A 20,203-nucleotide genomic window follows, 5' to 3' on the forward strand; every position below is an offset into this window, starting at 1 on the left:
TTGTAGAGTCATTACCTACACTAGGTGTGTTTCAGGAGTTTCAGGAAAGAAGGTCTTCTTTATAGAAGTTCCCCCCATGTTTCTGTCTGTGCCTGTTGCCTCTTGTCCTGTCAATGGCACTACTGAAAAGAGTTTGGCTCCATTCCCTTGACATCTCCCCTTAAGGTATTTGTACATATTGAAAAGAAGGGGATCTCATTCTTCTCTTCTCCAGGCTAAACAGGCCCAGCTTTTGCAGCCTTTCTTCCTAGGGGAGATGCTCCAGTCCTCCGACCATCTTTGTAGCCCTACATTGGACTCTCTCCAGCAGCTCCATGTCTCCCTTGTACTGGGGAGCCCAGAACTGGATGCAGTACTCGAGATGAGGCCTCACCAGCACTGAGCAGAGGGGCAGGATCACCTCCCTTGACCTGCTGGCAACACTCTTCCTAATGCATCCATTGGCCTTCTTGGCCACAAGAGCACATTGATGGCTCATGGTCAATTGGCTGTCCACCAGCACTCCCAGGTCCTTCTCTACTGGGTCCTTTCCAGCAGGTCAGCCCCCAGCCTGTACTAGTGCCTAGGGTTATTCCTCCCTAGGTGCAAGACTCTGCACTTGCCTTTGTTGAACCTCATGAGGTTCCTTTCTGTCCAGCTCTCCAGCCTCTCCAGGTCTCACTGAACGGCAGCACAGCCCTCAGGTGTGTCAGCCACTCCTCCCACCTTGGTATCATCAGCCAACTTGCTGAGGAGGCAACCTGTCTAGGTCATAATATTTACTAATTGTTTCTTATTTATACCCAGAAAATAAGATAATATGTCAGCATGGCTCTGACATACAGAATAAACTACCTCTATTCCTCTACTTCCTTTGTTACACTTCATTGGCCCTTTAAATTTTACTGCGCTTTGAACTGTATCTCTGAGCACTTTAAGTTAAAAGTAACCTTCAGATACAGTGAAAGACTATTTTTGTGGGTCAATTTCAGTAAACTGTTTAAATCCCAATCCCACAGATTGTTATTCAGGCACAACTAAAGAGACAAGAAACTCTATCCTGAAGGCAGCAATTTCTGTCACCCATAATGCCAGAGCCAGAGTAAAGGGCCCTAGAGATTGCATAATTCTGAATCAGCAATTTCAGAAAAAATAAATTGAAAATTGCTGTGTATAGAGATATCAACCAACATACATTTTCCAATATACAGCAATATAACAGACAATGGAATGTGTATGTTATCAAATCAAATACAATTTAAAATAAATAAATCTCAAATGCCCAATAAACTTTTTCTGTCACTGCCAGTGGAAAGCAAATGCAATTGTAAACAAAATCTTATCAAAAATATGTATCCCCTTTTCCAACTAAGCAAACATGCACAGCTAATACTTTGTCTATTTTGCATCAAATCTATTTCCTGTATTTTTACATTGTTTTTAGCTCAATTAATCTCTATGTAAATGAAAGAAAGGGTTACACTGCTTAAAGAATATGTTGAAGGATACTTTAATACATTCAGTAGGCTTATAATAAATGTTATAAAAGTCTCAGACGACACAGAGTGTTCTGTAATGCTATGGGAATTTTATTAGTTTGCTTACCAGTTTTATCCTTCCCAAAACAAATTTAAACCATTTTATTTGTAAATTACTGATTTCATAGGATGAGGATGCATTTTCAGATTGTGGGGGAATACAGACTTCAAAAAAGAGAAAAATGTACTACTTTATTGCTTTTAAAAGTATAACTAGAATTAGAATCACCTGGTAAAAGTCTATCAAAGTTGATGGCCGCTTCTCTATTGACTTCAGTTTGCACAAATGTTTCCTCCAACAGGAAACACTTGGCTGCTTCTCCACACATTCTAGTTCACAGCAGCAGTGCCAAAATATAGACAAGAAATACCATTCTAATGTGTTTTTTAAATTTTTAACATTCACAACAAAAAGCTTTTATCTACATTTTATTCTTCCAAAGGCAAACTATTCTAGAAAATAATTATTTACATATGCTACTCTAGCATCTGAAATCTTGATAGTGAGCATAAGAAATCATATTCTTGATACTGACATTTAGACATTTTCCTAGAAAAAAGATTAACTTAACTGAATTTCACAGTTCAGTATGAATTTCACAGCATTCATATGAATTCAGTCTTTCTCTGGCTGGAAAGAAAGAAAAATGTTATGTTTAAGGCTATTCTTCAGAATTAGGTATTTTTGACTTTATGTTAAAAGGGATCATTGATTTGTAAACAAAAAAATGCTAACACATTCCGAAGACACGGCAGTATCAGTCACAGGATCTTTACCATTTGATTAAATCAAGTGTTTAGAATATTTTTTTTATATTGTGCCAGATCCACTCCTGCAAATTATTTAATAAGTATTTCTCTTTTTTCTGCCAACTGGTACAATCCAAAATGTACTGCTACACTTCCAAATGCGACAGTATGCTTTTCTATAATCTACTCTGATACAGGGAAAATCCTCAACCTGAATTATGCGTGTACGTCACCATTACTGAACTTCTCTTAGAATTCAGCTTGCTAATTGAAATGAAGAAAACACATTTACATCATTTCTTTTTCTATCCTACTCTTCCTATGAGGCTTTCACTGGCTCCTAAACAATAGTAGTACATCTATCATTGCAAAAATACCTCACCTTAAAAATAAGTTACTTATTTATTTTTAAGTTTGGAATAAATCCCTCAAATGTACCACAATAAATGTCTTCTGTGTAGATATARTATCACTAAATTCTGGAATTTCTCACATAATTGCAAAATATACTTGATTTTTCCATATTCATGATGCCCACTTGCATATAATAGTGAAGACATCTTAATACTTTATTCTATGAAACTTCAAGGTACTTCACAAGTCATAGGTCACACAACAGTGTTAACACCCACCCCAAATCCCCCCCACACACAATATCTGGACTGAGGCAACTGGTTTACAGAAAATTGCCAAAATATTCAGTTAATCTCACTGTCTTTTAAAGCACTTTAGCATCTGCAAGGACGGGAGAGAGGAGGTAGTATGTAATCTAATAAGCATGCAGCATGAGTATGTATATGTATATTCTAGATTTTCAAATCTTAAAAGATATTTAACTGAATTTAAAAGTAGAGTATCCCAGGTAACAGTAATGTCAGCAAATGAAAAGCAAGACAATTCCACAGTTAAACACAGGTGCATATCATTATCAGCAAAAATCACCGAACTTTGTCCATTCATGACAAGAGAAATCATTCCCTCAGACCTCCTGAGAGGTATCTTCATTTTTTTACTTTATTATTTTCTACTTACCTTAATAAGATCTTAATAAGAGATATCTTAATTTTCTACTACTTTCATTCTTCATTTTTCCCCCAAGTCATTAGCATTCAGCAGAACCCTAAACTTATTATGAAAAGAAAAAGTTGAAAATCTTCTCAACAAAACAGTTGAAATTAGCATCTTTCAAGCTAAGCAGATGTTTGCTACATGTCTACAAGCTAGTTCAGATCACCCCACCTCATATTGCTTAAACTTCAAAATATCTGCTCTTTTGATGCCACAGAGACCATCAAAAATACTGAATTCATAGCAGAAACGTGGAAAATAATCTTTGCATTCACCTAACCCACCTGCATTCTCACAGAATGAACAACTATTAAAACAACATGGAGAAAAAACTTTTCCTGAAACTTGGAGGTCACTGTTATTTGAGTTATTTAGAGAATTCAGTATCAAACCAAATGTAAAATTTAGCTAAATTAATAAAATGGGCAAACCAATAGCTTCAAAATTATACATGCTACCTCTAAATCCTTTATGTAAAGCATATCGACATGACACAAAGAAAGCATAGAAAATGTTCCCCAAGTAACTAAAAAGAGCTCCTCTGACACAAACCTAGGTGTCTAAGTGACTATTACAGACAATGGAAACCTATCTGCAATGCAAAAAAGCCACCTGGTTCACCCTAAAAGCTCAATTCAGGTTTTGGTCATCTGCACAGCTTTCTCATTCATGAACTGAACTGGCCAGATCTCCATTAAACAAGTGAAGGCCATCCAGCTCACAAAAAACACTGATATTAAGGTACTTGCACATTAGTGCTGGTTTCCATACAATTGTGTTCTTGTCGTCTAGTTCTTGTAGTTCCTTTCTCTCCCATGGTACTAGATAAGAGCTAAAATATTCAGGTCATAGCTCTTCTAAATATGCAAACATGCTTAATGACCAGGCATCTTTTATAAAGCAGAATGTACTGTAGCTGGATCCAACTGTTCTTTCATTTGGTGAAAGGAAATTTCACTATGGAAATACATTTCACTATGTCTATCATTACTCAGATCATTACTCAGTTGCTGACTAGGACAAAAAAAAAAAAAAAAAAAAAAGCCTATAATGGAGGAATAGGGACTAAAACCAATAGCATAAGCTTCACTTCCTCAAGAAACCAGGCTAAAAAACAAATAAATACTGCCACCTCATCTGCATATAGTGTCTCAGCTAACTCTTGCAAACGTAACTGGTAACTGTTCTGAAACCACACTGTTTGGAATTCACTGAAAAAGCATCACCTACCCTACCCTCCTTCCCCTCCTTTTTTTTTTATGATCATTTTTATTTTAGTTTGCACAACATACAGCAGATCAGATTCRTAAGGATCCATCTCAGTGCAAACAGTTCCTCTCTGGTAAGCATGGATGCACACGGCTTTTTTTTTCCCCCCATCTGCTCCCATATATGGGCTTCTTCTGAAGTCCAGAACCACAAAAGAGATGCTGCCAAAACAAAATATTGACATACTGTGCAGAGACCCAGACTCTGTTGCTGCCATTCACTGTCAGTGACAGACATATTATTCGTAACATTAGAAAAGCAGAGATGACTTCAAAATCGGTTCACATGCAAGCATAGTGCTGTATTTCAAGGTTCTCCTTACAGGCATAAAAGTATACAACTTGGTATGTACAGAAGTACAAGAAAAATGATCCGTTTTCACTTATTTTTAGGGAAAAACACATACAAATAAAGCATAAAGTGGTTATTTTTAGTATTTCAGTAAACAATGACCATAAAAAAAAACTCATACAGCTATTTGGTTTTATTAAGTTGCATTAAAAAAATTCTATTACTAAGTATCTGAAGAAGCAACATAGCAAAACTAATTTAAGAATAATTATTTCTTTCATTGATAGTTCATTGAAGTATCTTGCTTTTCAGTTAAAAGGAACATCCTAGATCCTTTAAAATACTGGACAGTTACTTTCTTATATAAAAAAGTGTATCAAACTGTCTCCAGTAGTATCTTTAAATTCAAAAGAAACACATTAGCAGTTAGATTTCACCACTGTGTTAAAGAGCTCAGATTATACACTAATGTTTAATATTAATAAATGAAATTATTTGAGAACAGCATAACTTTTGCATTTCTTCTACTCAAAAAACTTTGTTTATGAATTCAAAGGGCAAAAATCCCCTGTAAAGTGTCTTAAAACAACAAACCAAGAATAAATCATGAGATGTCTAGCCAGTCGTAACACCAAATACAGTCAGCCTCTTTGAAGCTCTGTTGACAATCAGGACGTAGAATACTCCAAAATCTCTGATTTTAGAGTTCCAAGTGCTTTTAATTCTGAACTGTATTAACTGCTTAAATGTAAGATTTAAAACTCCGTTATTATGCAGTAGTCTCATCTTTCCAKAAAACAATTTAATTTCAATCTGAATTGTTTTTAGACGCGTCCCTCTCTTTCACCCTTACAAACACTATGAATCCATGGTACAAAACTGAATCCATGGTAAGAAAATGCTGACATTTTGAGTAGTCACCTCACATTCCTCCACAGCCTAGACATCGATCATACCATACAGATTCTTTCTAGTACTTCCCCATATTAGGACTGGAAAGGAAAAGGGAATCTATCACATGTACAATGACACCAAACTAGAAGTACTACCTGCATCTACTTCAGTTAAAGCAGTCAAAAGGAACAGACTTGGTATAGCACTCTTTTGCAAACATTGCTAAAAGTAGTATCAAAGATTTCTAAGTATAGTCTGATATTTAAGACTGCAAAAATGTAAACTATTTTTTTCTTTCACTCCTTACTCATTCCTTCATATTAGTGTTGCATACTTTCCACAGAGCTAAGCTCTTTGGAGCGGCCTCATTTGCTATCTTTATGTTTATACAGCACCCAGTACGATGGGTATTTGACTGAAAGTTGTAACCACAAGAGAAGAAAGAGAAAGTCTGTTTTCTAGAGTAAAAACATTATTTCCCTATTTGGCCACACCACTAGAGAACCCTATCACGGAAAGAGGTGCACATTCTCTCAACTGCCCTGCCAGAGGAAGAATGGTATACCATTTCTCTCGTGTGAATTCCTTTCTCTTCTTCTGAACCAGCATCCACAACTGACAAATATATGAAGATCTGAAGAACTTTACAAGAAGGATTATATAGAAAAATGATTTGTTTCTTAGAAAATGTTATATATGCCGGTAACAAACATTTTAAATTATTTATTTACGTGAGCCTTTTGAGTATACACATCTTAATAATATTTGTCAGGACAGTACAGAGAGATAGAATTCAAGTATAAACTGCATCCTTCTGCAAAGCATAAACAAGAAAGGTCCCAAATAGAATGGGAATATTAAGCACTCTCACAGTCAGATGTGCAACTGGGTCTCAGAGCAATGAAACAATAAGTTTTGAAGTATAATAGACTGAATATGTGACATACATAGAAATGTGAAAATCTGTAAAGCATGTTTATTAATTGACAAATGTCAGCTATATGTATGTATTAAAATCTGTTTTAAAATATAGATTTATGATACTAGAAAATGTAACACTTAGGCACTTGAAGAACGTTAATAAGATATTTATCATCCTCTACTTCCATATTACTTAAGATACTAGTCCCAATTACCAAAGTATACAACTGTTCAACTCATAACATGACAAAATTTTTATGAGACTATAATTAACAGAAGCACAGGTGTAACAGATTTCTTGAAGAATATTCAAGACCATTTTCTTCAAAAATAGCTAAATTTGAAGATATATTCACGACCATTTTCTTCAAAAATAGCTAAATTTGAAGATTAAGTCACCAAAATAACATACCTCAAATCCTCCAAAGTCGTCATCATCCATCTTTCAACTGGTACTAGAAAACAGCAAAAATCTTAATTTAAAAAACAAGAACAAAAATCCTAAACTGTTATATCCAGTTTATTCATAAAACATTAATAAAAACTGTGTAAAACAGAAGCTATGGTGTTAATTTTAAAGGATACATTCAAGTAGAATGTTACAGCAGCCAAGCCTTAAAGCCCAGTGGTATGAAGTACAACACTCTCCATTGCAGAAAAAATGGAGACATTTCATTGGTCAATCTCATAAGAAAGGTCTTTTGAATTCATGATCAACTAAGAGTCTAAAAACAAAATGACTCACGTACTGTACGTCAGTTAGACGGCAGACGAGTAACTTCAGATGTAACTGTTTCCTAGCTCACCCACATGCTCTTCCTAAACTCATCACTTCCCCATCTAGGCTGGATAGTCTGTCTTCCATCCAAGTACTTATCTTCAGAGACTACCTGAAATCTTCCTAATTYACAAGTTCTTGAAGGAAAAGTTCTTCTTCAGAACACTATTGCAGAGATGACAGAAGGGCTAAAATTGCAAAATCTCCCTTAAACTCTTTTGTATTGACCAAGATAATGGACAAAATTAGGTATTTTTGGAATGGAGCTTAAAAAAATCTTCAAGGGAAAAAAGATAAGCATTGCCCAGCAATATCATCAAAGATATTTTTAAGATAAGAATATAGAAAAAGGTTTTTGAGTCATGAAAATAGGGAAAGACACTTTCAAAGTTGTCCATTGCTGTCAAGTATAGCAATCAAGTCCCCATTGCCTCAAAAAAAAGGTACTTAAAACAGTAGATAATTAAGTAATTTGGATGTTAAAAAAAAAAAAAAAGTCTGAGTAGCAGGATTTCTGGCATACTACCAGCTTCCAAAAAATGAAGAATTTTCTTCATTAGTAATGAACACAAGATCTGATACATTTATATGGAAAATAAATATACTCCATAAATATAAACAGAATATAAAATCTACAATGTACTCTGTAGCTTTATGTTCATGAGCTAACAATGGAAAATATTTTTATATTTTAAGTTGCTTTTCCAAATCAGCCCAGTGATTAAATCCAGAAAAGTTTCCTGCTTTTCTCATCTCTTCTTAGTTGTCTGGCAACATCAGCACAAACTGCAACTTAGGAAAAGACTGTGGTGAATGTTTGGAAATTTTTCTGCTACCACAGAGGTCCTTCCCTAGTTTTCATGGAGGGGCTGCTTTAGATTTTAAAAAAATTGATTAGCCTTTTTGAGTTATAGCCCTGACTTCTGTGGCATTTTGATGTATTTTTAGTTAAAGTGCTGTTCCTTTTGCAAAACTGCAGGGATTACTTAGCTAATGAAAGTAACTCAAGCTATACATGGATGCTCAAGGAACAGTACGCTAAATACAGGTATTGAAAAAATTCCTCTTGATACATGAATGAAAGATTATCCAAAAAACATTCAGTGTTTTTATAAAAAAGATAAAATGATTGCAGAAATTGAATCAACTTCAGCTTAAGTAGACTACATGCTAGGGAAACTATTACTGAAAAAGCATATGCTTAGAAATAGAAGAATGGTAAAAGTTTGGAGGAAATGTCTGAATTAAAATATTAGAATAATCCATAGGTGGACACGTTCTGTTGATGCCCACTGCTGAAAATCGTTACCCGCAGAAAACTAATTCAGACACGCATCTTACAGCATTTAACAAATTTATTTAATCTAAAGTCATCAATAAGAACTGGAAAATAAAAGGAAAATATTGTCCACTACACATGTAGTATAAGAACTCTTTTCAGAGACTGCAAAAGTCTTCTTTTTTGGAAAAAAAGACAGTTGGGTATTTTATCAATGTTACCCTGGACTCATCAAATGTTCATGCATTAAGCTAACGTTCACAGTTTGAAAATACTACTCAAAAAAATAGTATACATACACACAAATTACATCAATTGAAGCTATACAGATAGAATACCACTGCTGAAGCTGAGAGTAATCATAGAATGGTAAGGTTGCAAGGGACCTCTGGAGATCATCTAGTCCAACCCTAAGCATAACCCATACGGGGATTGAACCCACGACCTTGGAATTAGCAGCACCATGCTCTAACCAATTGAGCTAAACCTACCAAACAACTCAGAATGCCAACATATTTGCACTGCCAACTATTAAATGGCATCCAAAACACAAACTAGACATCTATATAAATACTGCAAAATTTAACCTAGATTGAAATTCTAGCAATACCTTGGAAGTTCCTAATGTTTTCTTTTCTTTATTTAGAAAGGCTTTGTTACAGGAGTCTCTCTCTTGATTTTAGAAGAGCTCTGATGCAGGGAAGAATATAATTACATTCATGCAGTTACTTTATGACTACATTCTATTTAATTAAAATTAATGTTAGTAATATATTTTCAGTATTAAGAATTGTTGATGCACTCCTAGTTTTGTTAAGCCCTGCACAGTATCTAATTTTTTTCATATCACAATTAGTAGCAATCACAACTATGTTGGAGAAAAAACAGCTTTACAAGGACAAATAGATATTTTATCATACAATATGACAAGCAGCTAGAAACCTAGATGCCAGTGCCAGGTGAACAGACCCTACCATAAGTTGCTTCAAAGACCATAGTACGAAAAGCAGATTTTTCTCCCCAAACAGCAAGTGCTATTATTCGCTTCTTCTCAGAAATGGTTGGCATCTCAGCTAGGGGAGTACATTCTATATTCAGCAATATGTTTTAAAAAGACAGACTAAACAAGTTCAGAGGAGTGCAATAGATACTAAAACTACTTTGGAAAGGCAAGGGAAAAGTCATATAAACAGATAAGCAGTTTTTTTTTTTTGGAAGAAGCAAGCAAGTATAACAATAAAATAAGAAAAAAAGTCATAAAAAGAACAGTTACGATTATTTTCATTTATCATCAATTGCAGCAGAGACATGAAACAATAAGGACAAAAATCTCCTTAGGAAACAGAAGATTAAATATAAGAATGTGTACAAGCATTTTGAAAAAGTCAACATAACAAACCACTAAAAAAAAATTTAAGAATCTTTTAATACATAAAATAGATGTAATTTTTGATATAGAAATCCCTTCAAAAGATGTAGGGCAGAAGAAAGAAAGGAAGAACAACCTCTAGTTGAATCCATTATCCTTGCTATAACATATCATTATCCTTGCTATAACATATCATATGTGGTATTCTTAAGTCAGGTAAAAATAATCTCATGATCATTACCAAGATTACCTTACTTCATAAATTTTAACACAGACATTTCATGACTACAACAGCATTATTACCTTATAAACTATGCCTCACATCATATTTAATTGGAACCAAAAAGCAGCAGTCCCCAAGGAAGTCCCTGAAGTATCAATGCTGTTTTAATGGCTAATTATAGAGGACTCCTCTGATCTCCAGTTCTTAGGATATGTCACAGGAATTCAAGACAAGTGACTCTTTATCAGCCAGGAAGGAGTGTTTGCTATATGAAGGTATTACACATACACAAATATGTGCGTACACAGGTAAGACCTGAAGGACTCGTATATAGGACATTTAAACTTGGAGGCTGGGGAGTTTTTCTTTTCAGTTAGAGTGTTAGTGAGCTAAGAACTACTGCTGAGAGATGCTGACTTTTGGAAAAGATGTTACCTATTGCAGAGGGCAGAGCGAGTGGGCAGAGTGTGCGAAAGAAAAGGTTACTTCCCTGAAGCAACTTTTAGTTAGGGGTCTTCCACAAATCTCAAAAGTACAGGTATTTAGTGCTAAAGAATCTTTGAGTAATAACTGATATTATTGATATTTACCATTTCTCAATCCCACCCCTTATTTTGGTGATAAAAATCTTCATAAACTACGAATATTATTTGTGGCACCAGAATAGGAAAGAATACATTAAGTGCTGACAATGTTGAGATAGATCAAAAAATAATAAAAAATAATTAAAAAAATGAACAACCCACACAGTTTTACTATGACCAAATGTGGTCTCTTAAAATATGCCTGAAACTGAGTCAAGTAATTGTAAAATTGGGCAACAAAAAGTTGACCTCAAAATTACACATTCATAGGAATTGTGGTTGGACAAGACAYAGTAGGTCATCTAGTCCAGGCCATTTTCGAAACATTGCAGTTTTCCAGACAATCATCTCCTACAAGGCCTGAGAAGCTCCCCTCCCTCATAGTCCTGTGAAAAGGAAACTTTTCTTGGATTATGAAAATGTAAACCACTGCACTTTCAGTGAAGAGTAGATTCTATCAAGAAGTTTGTATTCATAAACTCACAGAAATTCAGAGACCTCAGCAGGTCACTTAGTCCAACCTTCTACTCAGGAGAGCAACACTGAATTCAGGCAAGGTTGCACAAGACTTTGTTCTCTGACAACATCATACACCGAATGTACTGAAATATAAAAAGCAATGCATATCTGAAACGGTTGCAAGCTTTCTTAGGCACAGTGCAGTCAAAGCTTGGCCATCAGATTAACATAGGTCATGAGAACTTTGAGAGGTACTTACCTAACCAAAATATCAAAATCATGTTTTTATACATAGCAAGATCAGGATTCATTCACAAGGAACAACACAGATAAGTATACTGGGTGGGGGGAGGAGGAACCTCTTTCCCACTCCAACTGTTATGAGGAGGAAGAATAAAGTTGCAGTCCTACTAGAAATCCTGTTATACTTCATTTCCAAAAGCTAGAAGTGGTAGAGAGACCAAACTCTGTATTAAGAAGGTTTCCTCATCCATTTAAAAGTCTCTCTTCAGTTAGTAAAAATTGAAATTATAATCAAGCCCTGATCTATTACTTGATAAATCAAATAAATTGCCACAATAACATAGATACTTAAAACTACCTTTACCAGGTATGTACAGCTAGACATTGTGTTATTAGTTCTGTAATTTTGAGTAATCAAAATTTTGTACATTTTAAAGGAACAACTTAAGAGTATGTTGTTGTGGAACTGTATGTGTGGATCTGGCTGAGAGTGGGGCTGCTCCATTTGCATTTCTGGAAAACACAGCCTATCCAAGATACATATAAGAAGTAAATATATATTTACATAGTCATTTAGAAAGTATATATACTGGCAAAAACCTCTGTGATAAACAGCAGAATAGATGATACATTTCTGTTTCACAAATTTCTTATCAACTCACACGCACTTTTCAAGATGTTTTTTCTGCCAAAACTCCAAACAGCTCTGACCAATCCTAAAACAGGAACTTTTACTTTTTTGTCCATCTCATAACATGGACCTGATCTACAATCATTATACTACAGGATAAGCATGTACCATCTTAATACATTATGGTAGCTACTTAGTTGTTAGAATTAAAAATTGCTGACTGCAAAATACATACATTCCAAAGAATATATAGCCCAAGGAAGATGAGAACATGATGCACATTATCATGAAAGCTAAAGTAATTTTATAGCATTTGTAAAGTTTTCAGAAAAAATGCATCTCGCTTACTTCATGCCTGCTTGAGATCCAAGCACTAAAAGTTATCTGTTTTATAATACTTAGATCATAAACAGAGGGATTGCTTACATTTATTATGGTAGTGAATTCAGTGGAATGAAAGACACTATAAGCAAAGACCACTGTTTAAAACAAGAATTATGGCTACTGGCAGAATTTTCCTGAGACTGAAAAATTCTAACTTCCCCTTCCTAGAAGTAAGGAATTTCTGCTGGCATATCTGTCCGAAATCAGTTTCTACAAATAGCTGATATAATGAGGCACTGAAATGCATGCGACTTTTCACTTTTTCTTCAGAAAGAGTAAAAAGGTATTATACAGTAATTCTCAATTCCCAAAATCACTAGAGTTCAATTCTTTTAAAGTTTTATTTTGTAATTTGCAATTCTTAATTTGCCTCAAGAAATGTTATTTGCAATGAAAAGCTTCTAAAATTTTTTTCAAATTGATTACATAGTAAAATCGTATGGAAAAATTTCTTACAAAGAGAGCAATGAACTATGTATTTAACATTCACTTAGTGGTTTGTTATTTATTTACTTAACGAACAGAGTTCACAGTCTTGTTACAGAAATAAAGAATATTCTGTACTATTTAACAGGAAAGTTCTTTACAGTTCCTAAATACTGAAAGATTAATACAGAATTTATCATCTATATCTAACAAGGAAAGTAGACAACTGATCAGAGGATAACATCAAAAGACCTTGAAGACATGAGATGAGGGAATTTTAGGATTGTTTTTCAAACGGGAAAGTTAGACTGCATTAGCAATTATAATAAATGTGATCTTAAAAATATCTTGGAAGTAATAAAATTTATACAAGTCTTCCATTAAGAAATCATTGATTATATTTTTAGCACAAATTCATAAATTAGGAAAAGAGGCAACTGTTTCCTGAGACATACTCCAAATATTCTACTATTAAGAGATACATTGAGTGCTCACTAATGCAACTTGGATAAGCTACAGTTTTTGAAAAAGTCATCTACACAACTTCTAGATAAAACTGAACGTAAACATTAGAAAGCCTTTTAGGAAGAAATTTAAGCTTTTTAATCATTTCAGAGACTAAAGTGTCCAAAACAAACTTGAAAGTTTAATTAAGTCTTCTACTTTCGGAAGGGGGGAGGGGAAAGGAAGGTGGTTCTCATTTTTTTGGTTTTGTTTTTCTGAAGTCCAGCATCATTTTTAAACACAATACAAAAAGCATTAAACAAACATTGCTTTGTAAATTTAAGAAAAAAATAATTACTTTGGAGGGTATCGTTTCATACTATTCACAGTAATGAACTCCTGACCACTACACAGGGCACAAATATCTCAACCGTAATTTAAACACAGTACAACTTCTTGAGATTACAGAGGCAAACCTTGATTAAGTACTACATGAGAAAAAGAAAGTCTGCATTTTTTTTCTTAAATTAGAGCATCTAAATCCCTGGAGGTGTACATGCCAGTTCCTAAAGAAGGTGATTAGGAGAGGGGACTGAGAATCTGTAACATCAAAGATGCAAGGCTGAGATTGCAACAAGTACATTTTGCTCTTTTAATCAAAGATCTGCTCTCTTAGTTTTCAATCAAATGATCAATACAGCCTCATATGAAGGTGTTCAAGGACTGTATGTCCTACCCTCTATCACAAGATAATTACAAACACATCATGTCAGCAAAATGCAAATGACCTCCATTATCTGACAGGCATGAAGAGTCAGGTGAGAAATTCCCAGTCCCATGAAGCAGTAACATGGCAGTTAGCACTTCTATTTGATCACATCACAGAAGCATGTCTAATTATTTAATAAAAGGCTTCAAGACCATAGGGAAAAAGAAGAGCACACAATATACAGTATATCCAGTCCTTGATCTGAACCCTGTGCCTGTGCAAGAGGCCTCAGGGGAAGAAGATAACACAGAACATGTCACATGAATTTTCTCTTAGGAAGAAAGGTTCATTTCAGTCTCAGCATTGACTTAAGTATTTTGCTGATTCAAGGTGGTGGAGTGTTGTTTTGTTTAAAGACCATAACCTATTCAACAGGTGTAGTTGCTTATACTACAATTGTTTCCACTAAAAGCCGCACAGATTTCAAGAAACCATGAGAATTTGTTCCTTCAAAACCAATTCTGAGAGGCACCTCAGGAGGACACCTGATGCAATCCCATCTGAAAGCAAGGCTGTCTTAGACACTACATCAGGTTGGTTTAAGGTCACATACAGTTAGGCCTAAAATATCTCCAAGGACTGAGATTCCACAGTCTCTCTGGGCATCTGCTCCAGTGGTTGGCTGCTACCACCATGTGAACTTTATTTTCCTATTTCTCTTTTTCATTTATTCCTTTATCCTTTTATTTCAGAGACTCCAAAAGGTTATAAAGCCTAGAGATGAAAACAACGCATTAAAAGATGAAACAATAAAAGGCAAAAATCAACTTACACAACATAAGATAGGTGAAATAAAAGCCAATAGCTAAAACATATCTGCCCCTTCCTGAAATGAATTTARTGTTAAAAATATATGTTTATATATATCTCCAACATCTAAGAACAGAAGACTGTTTACTCCTTAGTCTGTTTCTCAGGAGTCACTCCATGAACCCAGAAATCCAGACCTCTAAGAAGTAAAAGAGATTCCATACCATATAAAATGAGATTTTACACCTAACTTCAAGACAAATTTTGAAATACCAGTATTTCTGTAACATTGTGTATGTAACAAATAGCAGCAACAAAACATGTTACATGAAACTGATGTGAATGCTACAAGAATGTCTTATGCAATCAGCAAGACATATAGCCTCCTCCTATGCCTTTCCCACTTTTATTTAGAGCATTTTTAGAGTAAGACTGTGAGATTGAACACTAAATATATCTTTTATAAGCAACATAAAGGTGGCAAAATTTGAAACAAATATATCCAATGATAAACAATATCTGAGTAACATCCTTCTAAAAGAAATTAGAATAAATATTTTCCACATGAACCACAGTCTCAGCTGAAAATAAAATGAACTAAAGTGAGCAAAAAATCCTGAACTCCTACAAAAATAGGTGAAAATTTGCAGAATGCAATAAAAATCTGAATTGAAAAGGTTTCACATTGCCCAAATGTGTTAGAACAAAAATGTTAATTTGCTTTCTAATAGAAATCATCATTGCCAGAATACCTATGCACATTATCCTTCCATTTTTCTTCTTTTTTGCTATATTCCTAAGCACATTGCACAATAATTTTATCACACGATCTTTGATCAAATGGATAGCATCATAATTGCGCAGTCTCTTTTGCAATGAAGAAAGAGATATTTAAACTGTCATGGAAAAGGTTGATTACTGTTGATTTATTCATAAAAATGTATTAATAGGATTACACCCTTTGTAATAAGAAGAGGAAGTTGAGGAACAAACATCACAGATCAGGCCAGAAAATAAATGGGGTTAGGGCTCAATACTGAAGTCCTCTTCTTTGCTACTGAAGCAAAATGATTTACGATAATTTCTCTAAATGTATTCACCATACCTACCCCTGCATCTCTAGAATACTTTTCCTCACTAGTCCCAGAGCCTTTGACAAAGATAAGTAACTGCTGTTGACCCCATTTTAGAAAGAAGGGAACAACTACTAAGAGGACTCATACCCAAAGTTAGCAGCATATTTAAGAAATTTAAGTTCCAAGTATGTGAGAAGAGCATTGATATATATTTGATATTTCTATATTATCAATAAATTATCAATACAAATAAAATAACACAAAAGCAAGCTACCAGCTAGATTCTCTCCCCCTTACCCCAAGTAAATCATCCATCCTACAGCCCATTCAATTTGGTCACCTTCCCTAGACAGGCTACAGACCTAGGCAGGGAGCAACAGTCCTAGCAATAGGTGCAGAGTTGCAGTCTTTGAAATTAGTTTTCTAGCCAGAAGAATTTGCTTTTCATCTGTTTCATATCTTAACATGTGCTTGTATCCCTTATATCCTTATTTCCAAAGAAAATTGTTCTTAACATTGTCATTTCTCTGTAGCAGCTCCCAACTATATTCCATGGACTACGTGCAAACCACTCCCTCATACAAGTTGCTTTTCACTGTACAATATGTCCTACAGCCTTATAACACCCAATAAAAGGTAAGTAGAAGCAAAAGCCAGAATTTGCCACTTCACCTGCTATCAGCAAAATCACTTTAATTACTTTTTCCTAAAGCAAAAACCCAGTATTGTGACAGTAACCTAAAATCATTTTACATGTTTGCTCAAAGAACTACTATCTTTTCCAAAAAGACTGCATTACAAATAAAAACACATTATTCCTGGAGTTAAAAGGCAGAAGAATTGGACAAGACCTGACATATATTTTACTGCAGCTGACTGGTTATACTACAGTATTAAAACTATGAACATCATCCTGCCAAAAATTACTAGATAAGTAAATTCATAAAAATTAGCAAAAAGAAACCAAACCCAGTTCTTTGACCAAGGAACTGCTGAATAGGTGAAAACTGTATACGTTTTAAAATGATTACTAAAACTGCTGGGGCAACCTCAAGAAATTGAAAAACGAGAAAGAGTATTTCTGAAAGTGAAGGTTCTACAATGCAACAAAAAGGACAGCGTTCCATAAATTGAGTTTTTAGATTTTTTGATACTAAATTTGTGAATGGTTTTCTTAAAATTTTAGAATACAACAAATATAACAGAAGATGTATTTTACATCAACAGAAATCAGCCACTTGAACTAAAGTCATTTCTAGATTCCTCTCTAGAATACACATAGAAAGTGAATTGTGATAATTTGTAACAAAAAAAATAATAAAAATTTGCTTTTTTCCTCCTTAGGAGTCCTCAGTTTTCCAGTAAGGATATAAAAAACACTAGAAGTAATACAGACATAAGAAACACATATTATTGAGGATCCAGAACAGCCCTATAAATATTATGTCCATTCCCTTAGTCCTATTTTCAATGCTTGAAAAGTTTACTAGCCGATAACTGTTAAAATATGATCAACGTGAAAAATTAGCCTCATGCATGCAAACAGGTTACAGGCAGACAAAGTCCATTACATCCATCCACTGAGAAACTGAAGACGATTGACAGTTTCATACAAATGCTGCCCCTAGAGTTTGCTTAGAAATCATCATTTTAACAAACAAATATAACAAATCAAATCTGCTTTATTTTTATTCAAAATATCCTGTATGGTGGCTGAAAAATAAATGTATGTGTGCCCAGTTCTGCTTCTCCAAACATATCCTACAACAGATTTTAAATATTTAAGTCTTGGCTTTGTAGAAAGATTGAGCAAATCCACCAGAATTCATTCCAGTCACTCCAAAAATAAACCAGTCAACTGAACAATTTAAAGGGAACAACCCTGCTGAATCAGAAAAGTACAATTCTTCACAGACATCAATCCCAAACTCTTTAGGAAAAAAGAATGTGAGCGCAAATCCTCCCCTGCATTAAATTCCACCTTCCACATTAATCTACATTAAGAAAATCACAAAATCACCTAACATGTTTCTGTAAAAACAGCACCACTTCTCGGTTCTGAACAGCAGGTACCACTGCTTAAGGGTAAGAGTAAGGAATAAAGGAAGGAAATTAAGGCTGCAGTAGTCACTATCAGAAAAACTAAATCCAAGTCTAAAATTTTAAGGATTTGTTTATACAAACAAAAGGGAGGGTTATTATCATATAAATCTCAAAGCCTTAAGAAATAAGCAAAAAACCCCTGAAGTCAAAAAATTTGAATTTCTGATGCCTTCTTATGATTATAAATATGTAAGTAATAAAGTGAAATGCTGTACACTGTAAAACACTATGTCTGCAAGCCACTTTGAAACATTTTTAGATAGCCTATATAGTGCATTTATAGTACTTCTAGTCTTCTCAGCCTGAAATTTATGCCTGCAAGCTAGAATTCCCATGCTATAGAAGAGGCCCTTCACAAAAGAAGCCTTCGCTGCGGGAAAAAAAGAAAGTCTAGATTCATTCAAAAATAGTTTYTATCTTCACTATTAGTCAAATTAGTTTTACATAAGCAGAGATAACTTATTTATATGTGCATTTGAAAGAGGCAAAAGCTGCACTATCTGACAATAGTAGATTTTAAGATACACCAGATCACTGCAGAATGAAACAACCACCTTGTTCATTTGAGTCCAGCCAAATTCATATGGGAAAGAAGGTTTAGTGAACTTTCAAATTTAAAGATTCACAGATAGCTTGTTTCTATTCTACTACAAACTTTTTCCATTTGGTGTTGCAAGCCTTCTTGGAAGTTGGCTTTCAAAAAGCCAGAAAGAATATAGTCAACTGCTCAGATAAGCACCATACTTAGATGTCTTAGCAGTTCTGTAAACATTTAGAGAATGCCAGCTATTGGCCTTAACATCACTATCCAATTGCTTCCCAGACCAGAAATACGTATCATAACATAATTGCATTCTGGCACCTACAAATCTATGTAGCTGTCATCATTCTGAACATCAGTCTGACACCACATGAACAACTAACATTGTCTAGACAACATATATTCGTCTGGCAGTAGTTGTGTCACTTGGAAAGAAAGGAGCTCATCTAACAGCCCATGGTGTTCAAAGACAAACAAGAAACAGTCACAGAGCACATAATTAAATGAAAAAAGTACTTAAGCTACACTGAGAGTTCTAGTCAGGTACAGACTGATAGATACACCTAAAAAGCCTTATGGAGGTGTATATATGAATTTTACAGGTTTGAACATGTCACCAAGTATCCTGCATTTTTCACTCAATTCTATCTTCATGGAAGAAAGAATCCTTAAATGTAGTTACAACAACAGTCAGAGTAGAAATTTGGATAACATGTCCAAAGACAATAAGGCTCTATTTTAACATCTTGATTTGGTTTGTACAAGATCCACCTACCTCCTCAGATATGCTACAACCAAATACCATCTCACCATTAAGGTAGAAGGAACCAGGATGTGGAGATTCCGATGTCCTAAACTAACAGCAAAAGGCATTATCGGTGAAGCTATTCACAAAGGTAGGTAAGCAGAGTTCTAGCAGGCATCACACACTTGCATTTTACATACACCTCGCTTTCTTTCACAATATTCTAAAATAAATTTGCACTAGATTCCAAAGAAGCCCTTAAAGAGGTTCTGAAAAAGGCTTTGGGATATCTGCTGTGTCTACTGAGCATCCAGGCATCATCCTAGATGCTCAGTAGAGCATCTGTTGGGATTTTTTTTCTGCTTTCAAGTCATACTAGCAATAGAGTTCACTACTGCACTTAACACACATTTATCCTATAAACAATGCTTGAAAATGATCAGCAGTCCACTTCCTGCATTAGTGACCGAGAAACCAACATTTTCCAAGAAAAAACAACAAAGAAACAGAATACAAACACCAACTGCTACTTAGGCATTCAGCCCATGGATGTACAGGCACTCAGAACAAAGACGTAAGTTAAGAAATTTATGCAGAAGAGCAAAATCTCAAAAGAAGGCAAGAACAAATACAGCATGAAAGAACAGATAAGTACTAAGAAGAAAAAAAATAGTTAAATCTACATAAAT

General features: G+C 34.6%; 1 protein-coding gene across 1 annotated transcript in view; it reads right to left on the bottom strand.

Annotated features, from left to right (window-relative positions):
- CCDC91 (coiled-coil domain containing 91) overlaps window positions 1–9,835 on the bottom strand; it is a 122,454-nt gene extending 112,619 nt beyond the window's left edge. Inside the window, 1 exon segment of the mRNA XM_085311079.1 lies at window positions 9,742–9,835. Coding sequence (XP_085167205.1) covers window positions 9,742–9,835 — 94 coding nt within the window.
- Between the last annotated feature and the right edge of the window lie 10,368 nt (window positions 9,836–20,203).

The sequence above is a fragment of the Rhea americana genome, unplaced genomic scaffold (genome assembly GCF_003343005.1).
Source record: "Rhea americana isolate MKP2758 unplaced genomic scaffold, rheAme1 scaffold_330, whole genome shotgun sequence".
NCBI lineage: Eukaryota > Metazoa > Chordata > Aves > Rheiformes > Rheidae > Rhea > Rhea americana.